Below are 16,942 nucleotides of genomic sequence, written 5' to 3' on the forward strand. Positions count from 1 at the left end.
AGCTTGAGATGCGTCTTTTCTGTATGCATATGCATACACGTATGCTCACCCATATGTTTCCTCACTATGTTACCAATTCAAATCAGATCTCCAACCCAATATCAAACAAAGCATGCTCATGGCAAATGATGCAAATGAGCAGAAGAGAGCCACATGCATCAGTTGTGTCTTTGGGCTCACATTCTTCTTGGCTTTATGTGTGTGAATCACCAGGCAGAGAATTAGAAATCAGATGCATTATGGGGTAAAAACTCAAAAAGTAAAAAGACCAACCAAATTCAAGAATATGTCTGAATACTGCATAGACCTACAATCTCAAATAATAATAATCCTTATTAATAATAATAATATGGACAGAATTCGCACCGATATACTCTTTTCTGCTAGAGCACTCAAAATTCACTCAAAAAACAACAAAATTACACATCCTTTAAAAGAAAAATCCCACTTATATTAAAAAGACATGTTGCATAGTGCACAGCGTCACAAACATAAGTATGTGGTATATTTAACACTTCCATTATTCATAATTTATAATAAAAGTGCAACCAGCGCATCATGTAGCCTACTAGAGTGTGTTTCGATTGGGGATAATAATGTGGCTACTGTTGGAGAGCATCTGATCTTTTCTGGAATCTGATTCAACCTTGATAGATGCAGATATAAGCTGTGTGTTATCTGAAGGTTTTAGATTCAGTGCACAGGAGCTGCTACTGTTTTGTGGTTTGCTCATAACTCAAATGATCTACTGCCACTAAGGTATAAAAGCTACTGTCTGTTAATTGAGATTTGACAGATGAATTTGGACTTGTCAAGTGTGATACAACTTCGGCGATTTACTTTAATCACAGTAACAGGTTATAGTCACAAATAAAATATAAACTTGACTTCCATTGTAAGCCTCTGTTTTAAGCTGCTGTGTGAACAGGACATTTTGACTCTCACACCTGTTAGTAAATGTGCATGTTAATCCTAAACACTAACACTTCAGTGTAGAAAGTGAGTGTTCATATTGAGATATCCTGCAATAACCCGTGAAGCCTGCATTAATCCAGACAACATTCAACATTATTTATCTTAGCCTGAAATTCAACAGCACTCACTGTAAATAATTGAACACAAATGGGATTGAATATAAAGAGATGGACAGCATGTTTACCTTGCAGCCTTCACAGGCACTGACACCATAGTGGTACCCCGAGGACTTGTCCTGGCAGACAAAGCAAGGTTTGTAGACACGAGGAGGGGGAAGAGGTGATGGAGGACTGGGAACCAACTCCTCAGAACTGGTGCTCTGAGTCTCAATGGCTGTAGACACAAAAAAAGAGACAAAAACATAACTGATGATTAAGATGAAAATATATTCCAATGTTATACACACACACACACACACACACACACATATATATATATATATATATATATATATATATATATATATATATATATATATATATATATATTCAAAATATTACAGCATAAGGTTGTAACATTAAGCTGAACTAAAAAGAAGGGGTCAGAATACCCCCTGCCCACAATGACTGACAATGATTTACATATTTATAAGCAATAAAATAATTGCAAATACAATGCAATATTTAATATATTGCCCGGCTGTAGCTGACTGCTATGCGTCTGAATTAGTAAAGTTAGTTTATAGGACAAGATAGACTGATTTCAATCTGTCGTATATTGAAGGAATCATAGTAGCACATGGCTTCTAAAAAGCAGGCTTCTAAACAGTGTGCCGTCTCTATGATCCAAAGAAACAAGACTTGCTCGAATTGATTTTTTAACGCACTTCTGAGCACATCAGTTTACTAAACAACATTACTGAGGACAAACGACTTTCTTGTTTGAGAGAGTTGAGACAGGATAAAGAGACTACGCTTATTGTCAGTGGATGAGATTGATTCCTGTGTTGAGTAGTTGTGTTTGTGTGTGTGAAATAACAAGGGCACGTCGTTGAAGCTGAATTAGCCTCAGGCTTAAGAAGTTTAATTTTCAGAGAGACCTTGACCAGGTATGTGTTAACATTTGATTCAGCAGTTTTAGGAGTATGAAGATCTTTTAAACACTCTTTATACTTGACAACCTTCAAAACCAAGAGAACTGTTTTCTTCTTTGGGAAAACAGACGCCTTTGTAGATAATAAAAAGTCTTTTATAAGCCTTTGTTTCAATATTTTTTATAGGTTTCAAACTGAAATATACCTTTCCACAGCACTAAAGTTTAGGGATGTCAGCTGTCGATGAGCCCTTGAGACAGATCCGGCGGGGAAGATTGTGTTAACTAGACAGCATCTGATCTGTGTTGCAGTCTGGAATTAAACCATTCCATGCTGATTTTATCAAGCCAGGGGAGAACTGCCCCCCGACTGAGCCTTGTTTTTCCCAAGGTTCGTCCTCATTTCTGTCACAGATGGAGATTTGGTTCCTTGCCACTGTCGTCTTTGGCTTGCTTAGTTGGGGACGCTTGACTGATTGCACAGACACTATTGGAGGAGAGCTGAACTGGATGATAATGTCACTGATTCATCAATGAGCTTACTATAACTTTTTGTTTTTGTCCTCTTGCATTATTGACAAATAAAGCTGCTTTGACACAATCTGTATTGTATAAAGCATTATACAAATAAAGGTGACTTGTCTTGACTTGTTGCCAAGAGTGGTCCTGAATGATCCTCCAAACGAACCTCCACAGCCGATCCAGGACTGTTGTGCACACCAATCCTCTAAATTATGTTTATAATGTATGCTTCTCCACTCAGTGAGCTAATAACTCAATGACAGATAACTATTTACTTGTTCTTTGCTAGTGTATGCTGTGTTAGATACTTTAAGCTATTTTTTCAACATCTGAATACATTTAGCTGATCTCTGGGTCTGGCGGTAACACTTTTAGCTTAGCTTAGCATAGCTTAGCATCTCACTCAAAAATGACCAAAGAGTTTATATATTTTTCCTATTTAAAACTTGACTCTTCTGTAGTTACATCATGAACTAAGACCAACGAAAAATGAAAAGTTGGGATTTTCTAGGAGGATGTGGCTAGGAACTATACTTCTATTCTGGCGTAATAATCAAGGAACTTTCCTGCCGTACTACGGGTGCAACAGGCGCAGTGATATTACACAGCACCTGAAAATATCCCAGCTAGGTAACTTCAAATAAGCCTATTTATATATACATATGTCTATTTATATATGTCTATATATATATATATATATATATATATATATATATATATCTGTTTCGTAAGGGCACAGCTCTAAATCCAGATGAACAGGACTGATAAATCTCTATTTAAGCACGCATTGATTGTGTACAGCTGAAGTCTCTCTCTGAGTGCTTGATTTGGTCATTTGGAAAGATGGATGACTCTTATTGATCTCATATCTCACTCATGCACCTCCTCAGTGACGCTTCTGTGAGGGAAGCCTGATTAAATTAATGGGGGCAGCCTGACATTTGTTTTCATTTGAGTCAAGACTATTAGTGCTGTGGCTTGTGGTAGAAAACAATGCTTTCCATCTGGAGAATAGAGTCACTGGTAGTATCCATGTCAGTGCTCCATATATTTGCTTGTATATTCTAAAACTGATGTGTCATCTACTTAACATGTGAGGACTGAGACTAAATCTTCTTGCATTATTGACAAAAAATCTGTTTGACACTGTAAAGCTGCTTTTAAACAACCAGTATTGTATAAAGCGCTATACAAATAAAGGTGACTTGACTTGACTGAGAGACTTGCTTAACATGTTTAATAGGTACGATTAAACAATCACAATTAAATTAAGAGATTATTTACCCAAGAGAGTTGTAGTCCACAATCAAAATGGCAAAAGATGAACTAGTTTTTGGCAGAAAACACACCGAACAGAAGAACATGAATATAGTGGTGCATACCCATCCATCTTATATGCAAATGCCACATAGAAAGGCCTCAGCCAAGGCTCAATCCAGGGACCTTCCTGCTGTGAGATGACACTGAGCTACTGTGCCGCCTTACGGCAGCACATTTATAACGAAATCATAATTGTAGCACTGTAGGCAAAAAAACTGAATTCTTCCATTATAACTCTGGGTTATTACACCAGAGAGAGGAAGAAAGATGACATCTGCAGAATATAAATAATCATTCTTACATTTCACTCATTACTGTTTATTTGAAACGCAATGCAGAGACGAGAGGTTCAGGCCACCTGCGGACACATATGATGCACATTAAGGCTTTTCCATTTACTCTTTCTGGTGGCAGGCTGCATTCACCACATGAGGTGCATAGGAACCTCTCTCCATTTTCTGGGCGATTAAATCTCATCGAAGTGGCCGGGCAACTTCCTGCATGCTAACATACACAGAGCAGCCAGCAGATGAGTAAAGGACAATGACAGACAGGACAGAAAGAGGGCGGCAGAAACGGTGAGCTGAAGCTGTGCTGTTACAGAAAGTCTCATGGCTTGTCTCACTGAACTCTTACCCTCTGGCTGAACCCACCGCAGGGTCAAACAGGAAACTCTCACACCCATCCCAGGCTATTCACTCAATGGGGGGAAAGCAAACTGAAAACAGCACTGCTGATGCACACAGTCAACCCAGACACAAGTTTGACCGGTCGACTGCCACGGAAAGAGAGAGAATGGGGATGAGAATAACAATTCTGAAGGAATGTGCACAGGAACCTATTGGAATTTCTACCAACCAGTCTTAAAAGGGTTCCCAAATGGATCCAGATGGGAACTACAGATGTGGATAATACAAAACAAAAACTTCTACTCAATTCTGTTTAGTCGTGAAAGGATTTCTAGTACAATACCCAACAGGATAAAATGCTTCTGCAGGGCATTGCAAGAAATGTAAATAACCTAAAAACTACCAAAGTTACAGCAAGTTATTTTAATACAATACTATTACTATAGTATACTATTGTTAGAACCTGTTAACTGGCACCCGTCCCCTCTGTGGAAGCCTATATTTACTTCACTACATTACAATTAAATCTAATCTAATCTTGACAAACTATACTGTATATCGTTGGAAAGGTCTAAGACTCCCAAATATATATTTTATCAATATTATTTGTTAAAAATTATGTAGGAAAAGTAATCGATTAATTTATGACAAGAGTGGACCCTCAAAAATCTAAATTATAACTGGAGTTTTGACCTTTGTTTAAAAAAGAAGACTTCTTTGTTGCCTTTTTCTCTACCACATTTTAGAAATCATCAGAAATTATATATCGACTGAAAACTTAAAATCCCCAAATTCATCCTTTAAAACCCATTTTAAAATCAGACATTGCACTACCATGTGAATGGTACATCAATATCATGTTACAAAATATTTTCATTCATGAATTATAAAAATTTAAGTTTGGATCGTGCACTATAAAGTCAATGTTCAAAAATGTGAGTGACAGTTAAGGGGTTAATATAATACTATTATTTTAAGATGTATTAACAACCAATAAATGTCCAGGTTAAGAAATAATTGTTATTTTTATTCTTATACTTTTATTAAGTTTTTTTATTTTCAATTTGCATATATCAAGGTCAGAAACTAGGCACGGCTAAGGGTAAAAATTACACTAAAAGTAACAGTAACATATGTATTACTGTACATAGTGACTTTTTTATTATTATTTCACATTAATCTGGTGACAGTGTATTAAAAATAAAAGATTAACAATAAGCAACAAAAGTGTAAATAAGTCTAGGAACCATCACTGTGTGTTACTGCATCTTCGTCCGATTGGTATGTGTCCTCTGAAAAGAGCCTTTGTAATTATACCTCTTTTGTTCTGTATGCCATACAAAACAAAAGTAAATGTCTCCATCCTGGATATTCACCACAATACATGAGCTGCTTAACACAAGTAAATGCAAAAAAATAAAATAAACAGTATAATCACAGGGAAAAAAGAAAAAAAAAGAGAGAGGACCGACAGGCATTTCCTGTTCGTCCCTGAGAGAAAGTCTGAGCTCTCTGAGGAAGAATAGTTACGTGATCATAGCTTAAACAAAACATATTTAGTGGTTTAGTGGTGTCATGTTAGTAGCACAAATGGTGAGTTATACACCTAAGTTTTTTTTTTTACTTTAAAGGGGTTTTGGGGTTTTTCAAATCACTAACCCGGAGTAAGAGCAATCGTAACAGCAAGGCCCTTCCTTACCAACCATCATCAGTATATTACATGCAGCTTCAACCCATTTCAAAGTTGTTTTAGAGCTTTTTTATTCCCGCAGTACAGCCGTCAGATCACAGATGCACAAAATTAGCTTGCCGTGCACACTGTGACAATGGCCTTTCAAGTCTGCCTGTGAAGCGCTAAAGAGAGAGAAAGACAGAGAGCGAGCGAGCAGTGGTCGTAATTAGCACATATCACACTAGCGTAATGGAGGGAGGTGTATAAATATCTTGCTCTAATCTCTTCAAATGCCTCTTATGATGTTTTCACATGCTGAGGCTAAAGGGTTGAAACATAGCTAAGAGCTCTGATGACATACTAGAGGTCCGGGAATACTGGGAATTGAGCCCAGCACAAATCTGTTGTGTTGAACTGCTTAAATTATATTAGATAGGTTTCTCTCAAATCTGGTTCACTTGAACAGAGAAGGATTTGGACTAGGTTATGGCAAATAAACTGACCGCTGTGGAGTCCACAGCTCATAAGCCACTATAAGAAATATTTCAGGGCTCACACAGCATTTTTTTTTCTTATCTTATTTCTTAATTTATTTTGTTATTTACTAAATGTCATTAGACAATACAGTAATAAGTAGCTAAAATTGGTCACTTAGTGTAAATTTTGAAAACCACTAAGCAAAAATATAGATTCAAAATAATGTTGTTGCTTTGATGAATCATCTTTTTTATTATTATTACTGTATATCAGAATGGTATCCTATATAGGAAGCTGTATTTTTATCTAGTTGCATATGCACAGGTTGTGACAAAGCACACGCTGTTATCAGAGCAATATACAAACAATGCAATGGAAAAACACTGAAGAAACTGAAGTACTGAAGAAAATTCCCCAAACTTGCCCAGTAATTCAGTAATAACTGTTCTTGTTTCTTGTGAAGCAAGATGTGGTCTCAAATGTGCTAAATATATTGTATCACTGAATCACAATTACAGGTATTACATAAATCACAATACTAATAGGCAATAATTGTTGTAATATTGAATCTGCAGTTTCCCTATACAGGGAATAATGCACAAATGGATCATGCAATTGTTTTAAAATATTTATATATGTCATGTAAACTAAAAATATTCTGTATATTGATAGAGTCCAACAAATAACCCAATTATTACAATTAATTATTTATTACAATAAATAAGTAAATAAGGGCAAACTCATCCTTCTTTGCACCAATTCATTCTCGTTCTCAATTGACTGCACCACAGATGAACACAAGCTGTTTAATCAGAGCAATTTACCAATACACACTAATGATGATCATTTTCTAATTCACTGAGATGCGAATAATCACATTTAGATTGGGTGATTACTAAAGAATCTGGTGGCCTATAGAAAATAATTTAACTACTCATAGTTGCTGAACCAAAGAACACAATATACAAGACATAATGATGTGTGAAAATTATGCCAATTTCCATTTCATGGTAGTACAGATTTTGTTTTATTTTACTGCAGTTTCATTTTAGCCTTAGTTAAGATCAAGCAGGTCTGGGGAAAATTCAAGATAGAGCTCAGGAAGACTATATAATGTGAGTCATACAGTAAATCAAATGCTATTCAGTCAGATTGAGTGAATGGATTGAGGTAATCGCTCTGGTACAGCGCAAACACGGGCATCTCAGGGAGCTTGAGTGTGCTGTTGACACCATCATACGGCTGCCGTCCGATAAGGGCCACTTTGCTTTGATTTGTGTCCACTGAGCAAATATGGCTTGGGAAATGACAGTGAGTGTGCACTCAGTGCTATCTTCATGAGGGCCATTAGGATGTAAAAATAAATAGTGCTTTTGATGGTAAAGGACCAAACAAACATTTGGATGAATTGCGTTTAGGATATGCTTTCACAATAAATGAGCGCTCAAGCAAGCTTAGATAAAAATAAATAAATAAATGTAATGAAGTTACAGTTGTGTTTAAAGAGTTGGTTTCAGGTGTCTTTTCTGCGTCTATCTGTGTGTGTTTGTGTGTGAGTTGGGGCCGACGGGTGTCAAAGTCATGAATGTTTACAGAGCACATTCCTAAAGCTGCTGCACCGACCATAAATCGCGGAGAGGAAACAGGTTCCACAAAGTGCAGATAGTGTGTATAGTGTTCGGCTGCATCTAAAAATCAGAGGGACTGCATTTTTGGACATCATAGGCATGTAATAATATTTACATTTTGCTACACACCATAAAGGAACTTGGACTTGTTACAGAACCTAATATTTAATATTCCATTAACCCTTTACTGATCAGACAATAACTGATCACTAAAATGAACACTTCACTAAACAGATTCCATGCTAAAAACATTACTAGTAATTACAATAGTATGAATAATGCAATTACAAGCAGCTCCATTACAATCTACTCCACCTACAATACTGCAAAGGATGACCTCAAAAAGTACTGTAGCAGTGTAACTGCAATACCATGGTACTTTTAGAAATACTGTACTTTTGAATGATGACAACATACCATGAAATAGTATAGTATTTAATTCGACAGAAAATGTATAAATAAATAAATAACCAAAAACAAAACACATACAGTAATATTGTAGTACCATAGAGTCGCCTATATTTATACTTTTTTTCTGTTATCACTAATGTATAGTGTAATTTATCATTGTATCATAATTTGTATCATTGTAAAGATAATAGGTGTGTGTGTGTAGAGCAAACATTATTACCATGGTACACTGATGGTATAAGATGGCAATATCATGATTACATACCATGCTATTGGATTTATACTTATTGATATATAAGTTATTGAATGATTACAGTTTAAATAATTCCATATGACATATCCAAAACATCGCATTACCATGTCAAGTCATCAACAACAACAACAACAACAAAAAAATAGTATAACTATGGTTATGGGTGATTGTATCAGATGGTAATGTCATGGTATTCTGGCATAATAGCACTGAACTACATTGGTAAAGTGGATTACCGTGGCACATTTTGGTACCGTTAATTAATATGAATCCTTTATTAAAATGAATAATTGCAAATGTCAATTAAATGCTGATTTATCACGAATGAAACGCCACGCATATAGATCGTTGTAAAAGAAAAAGAAGGAAAAAGGAAAGTAAGGGAATAAGACCTACAGTGTTTGGTGCGTCGGTGTTGCCAGCTGAAGCACGCTTTGAGCGCTTTCTCCTGTAACATACATGATGAAGAACTGGACGAGTAAAACTCCAGCATGTGTCCCGATAACACATCCATACAGTCAAACATCGTGCACTTTATTTCACTGAAGAATAAAATAATTAAATATCAGTCTGGTTATCCTTCATTTGTTCACAGAAACTCCATCAAACTCTCACTGTGTTTTGGCACGCGCAAATCTCTCTCCGTTTCCATACATTCACCAGAAATCATGCGATCCATCCCGACCATCACTGGCGGTTTTCCTGCTTTTTCAAAGTAAAAACGATCGTTAAACGGATATAAATACGGTTCCTCTCGGTGTTGTGTCCCGTTCCGGTTAACGACAGCGCTTCTCAATAATGAGGGATGCTTTTATAAATATATCGCGTTTAAACTCGCAATGACGGATTTCGGATCCTGCTTGCGTGCAGCTCATTTCCTAGTAGTTCATTCCGACACAATGAAAGATTGAGTTGCCTAATATATGCGAGTGAACTTTCTGTGAACCTTTCCGAGGCTGCTAACCTTCAAATGACCCACACCAGTGTGACATCACCAGCATTCTCTCTCTCTCTCTCTCTCTCTCTCTCTCACACACACACACACACACACACACACACACACACACACACACACCAGCAGCTCCACAAGGTAGGAGAGGCTGAGAGCAAAAACACAGCTCCAAACAGCTTTTCCCTCAAAAGAATATTCCCTACACATATATAATAATATAAAGTTACAACTTTACTGCAATAGAGCTAAGAGCAGTACATGAAATGAGCTGAAAAAGTTGTAGTCAAGTCTAGTCAAGTCACCTTTATTTATATAACATTTTATATTTAAAACAGATTAACAATGTCAAACAGGAAAATAGTTTATCAATAATGTAAGAAGACAATAATAGAGTCATTTTTCCAGGTAAAGTCAGTTCCTTGATGATTCAGTGATGTCATCATTCAGCTCATCTCAGTACAGTTCAAATAGTGTCTGTGCAATCAAGTCAACAACAAGCAAGCCAAAGGAGACAGTGGAAAGGAAACAATACTCCATCGGTGACTGAAATAGAGAAAAAAAACTTGGGAGAAACCAGGCTCAGTGTAGGGGTGCGGGGGGTTCTCCTCTGACCAGACAAAACCAGCATGGTGTGGTTTAATTCCAGGATGCAACACAGGTCAGATTGAGCATATGCATGACTCGTCTGGTTCTCCTGGTCTTGTACCAAATGCTGTCTAACAGTTGGCATTTGCTGTATATTTCTGCAAAATGATATGGTGCAAAAAATAATTTATTTAGGCCAATTCAGTCATATGTAGCATAGTGTTTAACCAGATTAACTATGTCACAGCTTTACATTTATTTAAACAATTATTCTATTCATTTAAAAACAAATAAATATATGTTAATGTCTTAATGCATTAGCTTCTTGTTGAATCACAGGAGTGTTTGATGCGTAAAAATATGAGTGGATTTTCACATTGGTCTGCACAAAATCAGCAGAAGGGCTTATTGAAAATTATAATTCATCCTCTGCCATCAGGAGGCGTTTTAGGAGCAGCATAATATAGCAGTTTCCATGGTAATGGCACTACAACTCAGCACCTGACTGTGAAATGTGCAGGACTCATATTATTCAATGAAATACAAATGAAATGAATTCAATTAATTCAAATGAAACCCTTTTTCATTTTATTTGTCATATTAAGCTATATTGCAGTTCTTGACTTTCTGTTCCCAAATGTATTAACTCTTGAAATCATAATTAAGACTTTGTTGTACCATTTAAGACTTTTATGGCTTAAATTTGATTACATTTTTGTATATGTTAGTGTGATCAAAGTTCAAAGTGCATGATATCAGGAGAGTTCACCTGGACAGTAAGAAAATCACAGTGTCCGAGTAATTTTTTTAGTCCATTTGCTAAAACCATTTGCTTAATGAATAAATGTAAATGTACATTAATACTATAATAATACTAATTACATTTTCTGAGGGAAATGTGGGATGCCCGTCTGTGCAAACCCCCTCTCATGATACTAGGGTGTTGTGAATGGTGAAAGAAAGTTGCTATGCAATTCCTAAGGTGTTTTGTGTGTTTGAATGCATTGCTTGGTGGACGCTAGTATGTTGTGGGTGATTGCTTAAATTTAAGTTGCTCACTGACCCAGCTACCCCTGTTGTAGCTTATTGCCAAAAGAGACCAACAACATCAGGTGAACTTCAAACAATATGGCTCTACCATGCATATATATACAGTACAGACCAAAGGTTTGGACACACCTTCTCATTTAAAGAGTTTTCTTTATTTGCATGACTATGAAAATTGTAGATTCACACTGAAGGCATCAAAACTATGAATTAACGCATGTGGAGTTATATATGGAATTATATACATAACAAAAAAGTGTGAAACAACTGAAAATATGTCATATTGTAGGTTCTTCAAAGTAGCCACCTTTTGCTTTGATTACTGCTTTGCACACTCTTGGCGTTCTCTTGATGAGCTTCAAGAGGTAGTCACCTGAAATGGTCTTCCAACAGTCTTGAAGGAGTTCCCCGAGAGATGCTTAGCACTTGTTGGCCCTTTTGCCTTCTGTCTGCGGTCCAGCTCACCCCTAAACCATCTCGATTGGGTTCAGGTCCGGTGACTGTGGAGGCCAGGTCATCTGGAGCAGCATCCCATCACTCTCCTTCTTGCTCAAATAGCCCTTGATGCCTTCAGTGTGACTCTACAATTTTCATAGTCATGAAATAAAGAAAACCCTTTGAATGGGAAGGTGTGTCCAAACTTTTGGTCTGTACCAATATATATATATATATAAAGCCAAAGAAATGTGTATATTATATGCTAGTGTAGATAGATGGTAGTTTCTGAAGGTGCATTGGTAGTCATAGTCTCTTGAGATAGATCCTCTTGAGCTTTATGAATAATGGAGTGAGTCAGTACACTGCCAACAAACCAATTCCCCCACCCGCACCTGTCCGCAGGTCCCCGACCCCCTGCATCCTACTCACTGTAACACTAACCCTCCACATCACCCGCCCACACAGGTAATCAATCCGCCTGGACACGCACCTGTAATTAGAAGGTGATAATGAATGTGTCCATCAAGATAAGGCATTTTTTGGCATTGTTGCCCAGCATCAGCATGTTTGATCTGCCAAGAGTTTCTGGAGTGGAACAGATGTGTTGCTAGATGTGTTTCATTGTGTTGCTATATTTTACAGCCTGTTGGAATTAGATGTAATTTAGAGAGTGAAGGAGCAGATATAAAATGTTATTTTTTTTTTTAATAAAAAGTCTCAGTTTCTTGCACAAAGCTATCATACCATGTACAAAATACCATGGTTCAAGAATAACTTTCTTAACTTAACTTTACTGTCTAATTAATTTCAAAATAACTATTACTGATGAATATGTCATTTCAGCACCACTTGAAGAGCAAAAACCAACAGTCAAACATATTTCCTAAAAACTTCCCATGTCCTCCTCATTAGACAACAATGTATGAATATCTGGTTGCACTTTATTTTAAAAAACGTTTACTTACATGTACTTATAGTGTACTTACAGTGTAATTATCTAAGAAAGTTCTGGTAATAAATGGTAACTACATGGGGTAGGGTTAGGTTTAGGGGTAGGTTCAGGGTTAGTACCTAGTTATCACACAGTTATTTTAATTACTATAATAAGTACATAGTATGTACATGAGGAACAGGACTGTAAAATAAAGTGCTACCAAATATCTTTTTAGGATTTATTTTTGGTGTTTTTGCCCTTTTTTCTAACAGGACAATAGTAATGGCAAGAAGTGTGGGCGTTTGGGGGGGGGGGGGTTGTCACACTGCCCACATGGCTATTAGCACCAATAATGTATAAATATCTTACTTTTGTCTCTGTATTTTAAGCTAGAAAATATTCTTATGCCAGGGAAGTAAAAACCTGTTTCTTCAGGGCCAATGTCCTGCTGAGTTTAGCACCAACCTTAATTTATCACACCTGAACCAGGAAATTAAGATCACTAGAAGCTTCTAGGCAAGTGTGATGGAGCTGATTAAAGTTTAAATCTGCAGGATGTTGGCCTTCCAGAAGCAGGACTGGACAGCTCTGTCTTAAACCCTATTGCAACCCTCTTGCAACTTTAATCTATACGTGTGTGTGTGTGTTTGTGTGTTTTATTTTACACTATGTACAGCTGGTGTGATTTCCCTAATCAGAGAGATGTGCTCTTTGTGGGTTTATTGAGATTGTAATCTCTTCTGCAAAATCACAGCCATAAAAATGGTTTGTCTCACTTTCATTCTGTGAAAATAGTTTAGCCATATCTTTGGTTATTGGATGTATTTGACAGAAAAGTATGAATCTGACAACATTCTAAGGTCTGCAGTTATTTTCAGGTCCTGACTGCATTACAGTTATATTTAAAGATTCTTACGGAACGTTACATTTTAGGTTTTGCAGCAAATGCATATTGTATTCACAGCACATGGAGAGTTGGAGATCACTGTGAACAGATATTGCGAAACACTGGATTGCACTTCAAATTAAATGACATGAAGATTATCTTAAACTAAGACTTTGCTATATTGTTATTGTTTGTTGTTCATTCATAACCACACTATTCCAGTGGGTGATGAATATGCGTTCCTAGATGTGTCAAGCATGTATATCATAATGCATGCTTAGTGTGTTTAGAGATTAATTGTGATATTTGCTGCAGCAGCATATACTGATAGGGAGTTAATAAATAAGCAATGAATAGAAAAATATGGTGTTTGATGCTGTTAAAGAGAAAACATAACCAGCAATGCCATACCAAAATGACTGTCTTCAAGTCCACGTCAAGTTTAAAGTCAGTTGTTCACGAGTCTAAGTCTAAGTAATTTTTGCAGATTTGCAAATTGTAACACAAGTCCAAGTTACAGACATGAGTTTCCATCTCCGATTTACACCTTTTTTTATTAAATAAAGGGCAATAAAGTGTGTTTGTAGATTATTAAATTTAAATAATTAATAATAATGTTCTTCTTCTTATTGCTTTGTGTCTGTCTAAGACCTCTGTAACAAAGAATAAAGCATATCCCCAAATAATAATAATAATAAAATAAACAAATAAATAAATATAAAAAACTCTAATCTGTCAGTGTTGTTGGCATGTTGACCCTTTTAACACACAAATTTCCTTTTCTCTCTGAGTCAGCAGATGCTTTTTAAACTGTCACACTCATGCACAATGTAGAACATATGGTCTGAGCTTACCAAATAAGTCACAAAAGAAAGTCAACTTCTTCCTGTATTTCTGAAGTCATACAAATAATTTAACAATAAAAAATGAAATAAATAAATTTCAATGACTTCCTAACTGTACTGAGAATAGTCAAGTTCATGAAATCAGCTGAGCAGAAGTTGCCAGGTGTTCACTAAGAGTCCAATGACAGACTAGCAGGCAGTAAACGTTACTCGTTTCCTGAAAGAAGCTTTAAGCACTTTGTCTGATTTATAAACTGTAATTACACTTCAGTTTAAGTGTCTTAAATAAGACTTGTGTATTTCTGTACACCATACACAGGAGGTCAAACATACAAGTAAGGTGCAATTTATCCTTGGTATGTAGAAACCTCCTGTACCTCTGTAAACATGTCTTAAACCTGTTTCGAGAAGGGCCATAAGATTGGATTAGATGCATTTGTGGTGTTTGCTTTTTAATGATTTTTAAAATCTCCTTCTCTAACACGTATTCTATTTTTTATTTTCTATGTATTATTTGTATTTTATTGTATTTTATTCTTATTCAATTATACAGTACAGGAGGACGGTATTCTTCCTCAGTAGAACTTGGTAGCATAGGGAGGCACAGGGACCAGGCAAGGCTCACCCCTCTTGGCCGCTCGTGGTGCTGACACTGGTCTTTTTAAGCAGGACAGTGACCTCAAACACACTTCAATAAGCACCCAGGAATGATTCAAGACAAAAATGCTGTACTGTTCAAAAGCTGCCAGAAATGAGTTCAGATCTAATTCCCACTGTAAACTTTTGGAGAGTTCTGAATACGGCAGCACAATTATAACATGGGAGAACTGGAGCAGTGTCCACAAAAGGAGTGGACCAAAGGTTAAAGGAAGCACTTGATTGCAATAAATTTTAACCAAAGCCTGTGGGACTACATATTAAGACTAGGGTTGTCAATTCCATGTTTATTTTCAGGTCCTTTTCAAAAAATTAGCATAAAATGATAATAATTAAACTTTCTTATATTTTAGATTCATTGCACACCAACTGAAATATTTCAGGTCTTTTATTGTTTTAATACTGATGATTTTGGCATACAGCTCATCAAAACCCAAAATTCCTATCTCAAAAAATTAGCATATTTCATCCGACCAATAAAAGAAAAGTGTTTTTAATACAAAAAAAGTCAACCTTCAAATAATTATGTTCAGTTATCCACTCAATACTTGGTCGGGAATCCTTTTGCAGAAATGACTTCTTCAATGCGGCGTGGCATGGAGGCAATCAGCCTGTGGCACTGCTGAGGTGTTATGGAGGCCCAGGATGCTTCGATAGCGGCCTAAAGCTCATCCAGAGTGTTGGGTCTTGCGTCTCTCAACTTTCTCTTCACAATATCCCACAGATTCTCTATGGGTTTCAGGTCAGGAGAGTTGAGCACAGTAATACCATGGTCAGCAAACCATTTACCAGTGGTTTTGGCACTGTGAGCAGGTGCCAGGTCGTGCTGAAAAACTAAATCTTCATCTCCATAAAGCTTTTCAGCAGATGGAAGCATGAAGTGCTCCAAAATCTCCCGATAACTAGCTGCATTGACCCTGCTCTTGATAAAACACAGTGGACCAACACCAGCAGCTGACATGGCACCCCAGACCATCACTGACTATGGGTACTTGACACTGGACTTCAGGCATTTTGACATTTCTTTCTCCCCAGACTTCCTCCAGACTCTGGCACCTTGACTTCTGAATGACATGCAAAATTAGCTTTCATTCAAAAAAAGTACTTTGGACCACTGAGCAACAGTCCAGTGCTGCTTCTCTGTAGCCCATTTCCTGCACACGTCTGTGCACGGTGGCTCTGGATGTTTCTACTGTATGCCCTTTTGCCTTCTGTCTGCGGTCCAGCTCACCCCTAAACCATCTGGATTGGGTTCAGGTCCGGTGAAGCTGTATGCCAAAATCATCAGTATTAAAACAAAAAAAGACCTGAAATATTTCAGTTTGTGTGCAATGAATCTAAAATATATGAAAGTTTAATTTTTATCATTACATTATGGAAAATAATGAACTTTTATCACAATGTGCTAATATTTTGAGAAGGACCTGTATTTTCTGATTTGCTAATTATAGTACAAGTGTTGATAAAGCTACTTTGAACCTATAAGCTTCTCATTATAATATTACAAAAAAAAAGTTTTGAAATGGTCTTTAAAATTTATTGTGGACTACAATGTCACCAAATGTCATTGCTTGTCATGTGAATAATAAACATGAGTATAATCACATAAGTTTCATTATTACTCAGTGTATTTCAGTAAGAGAGTAAACAAGAAACATCAGTTTATCATCCTTTCATAA

General features: G+C 36.6%; 1 protein-coding gene across 1 annotated transcript in view; it reads right to left on the reverse strand.

Annotated features, from left to right (window-relative positions):
• Positions 1-1,159: 1,159 nt before the first annotated feature.
• The window catches only part of LOC113082001 (retinoic acid receptor beta-like), a gene marked incomplete at its 3' end in the record, with an annotated part of 39,297 nt that continues 23,514 nt past the window's right edge, over positions 1,160-16,942 (reverse strand). Inside the window, exon 2 of the mRNA XM_026253900.1 lies at positions 1,160-1,308. Coding sequence (XP_026109685.1) covers positions 1,160-1,308 — 149 coding nt within the window. The remainder of the gene's footprint in view (positions 1,309-16,942) is intronic.

The sequence above is a fragment of the Carassius auratus genome, unplaced genomic scaffold, assembly GCF_003368295.1.
Source record: "Carassius auratus strain Wakin unplaced genomic scaffold, ASM336829v1 scaf_tig00035511, whole genome shotgun sequence".
Classification (NCBI taxonomy): Eukaryota; Metazoa; Chordata; class Actinopteri; order Cypriniformes; family Cyprinidae; genus Carassius; species Carassius auratus.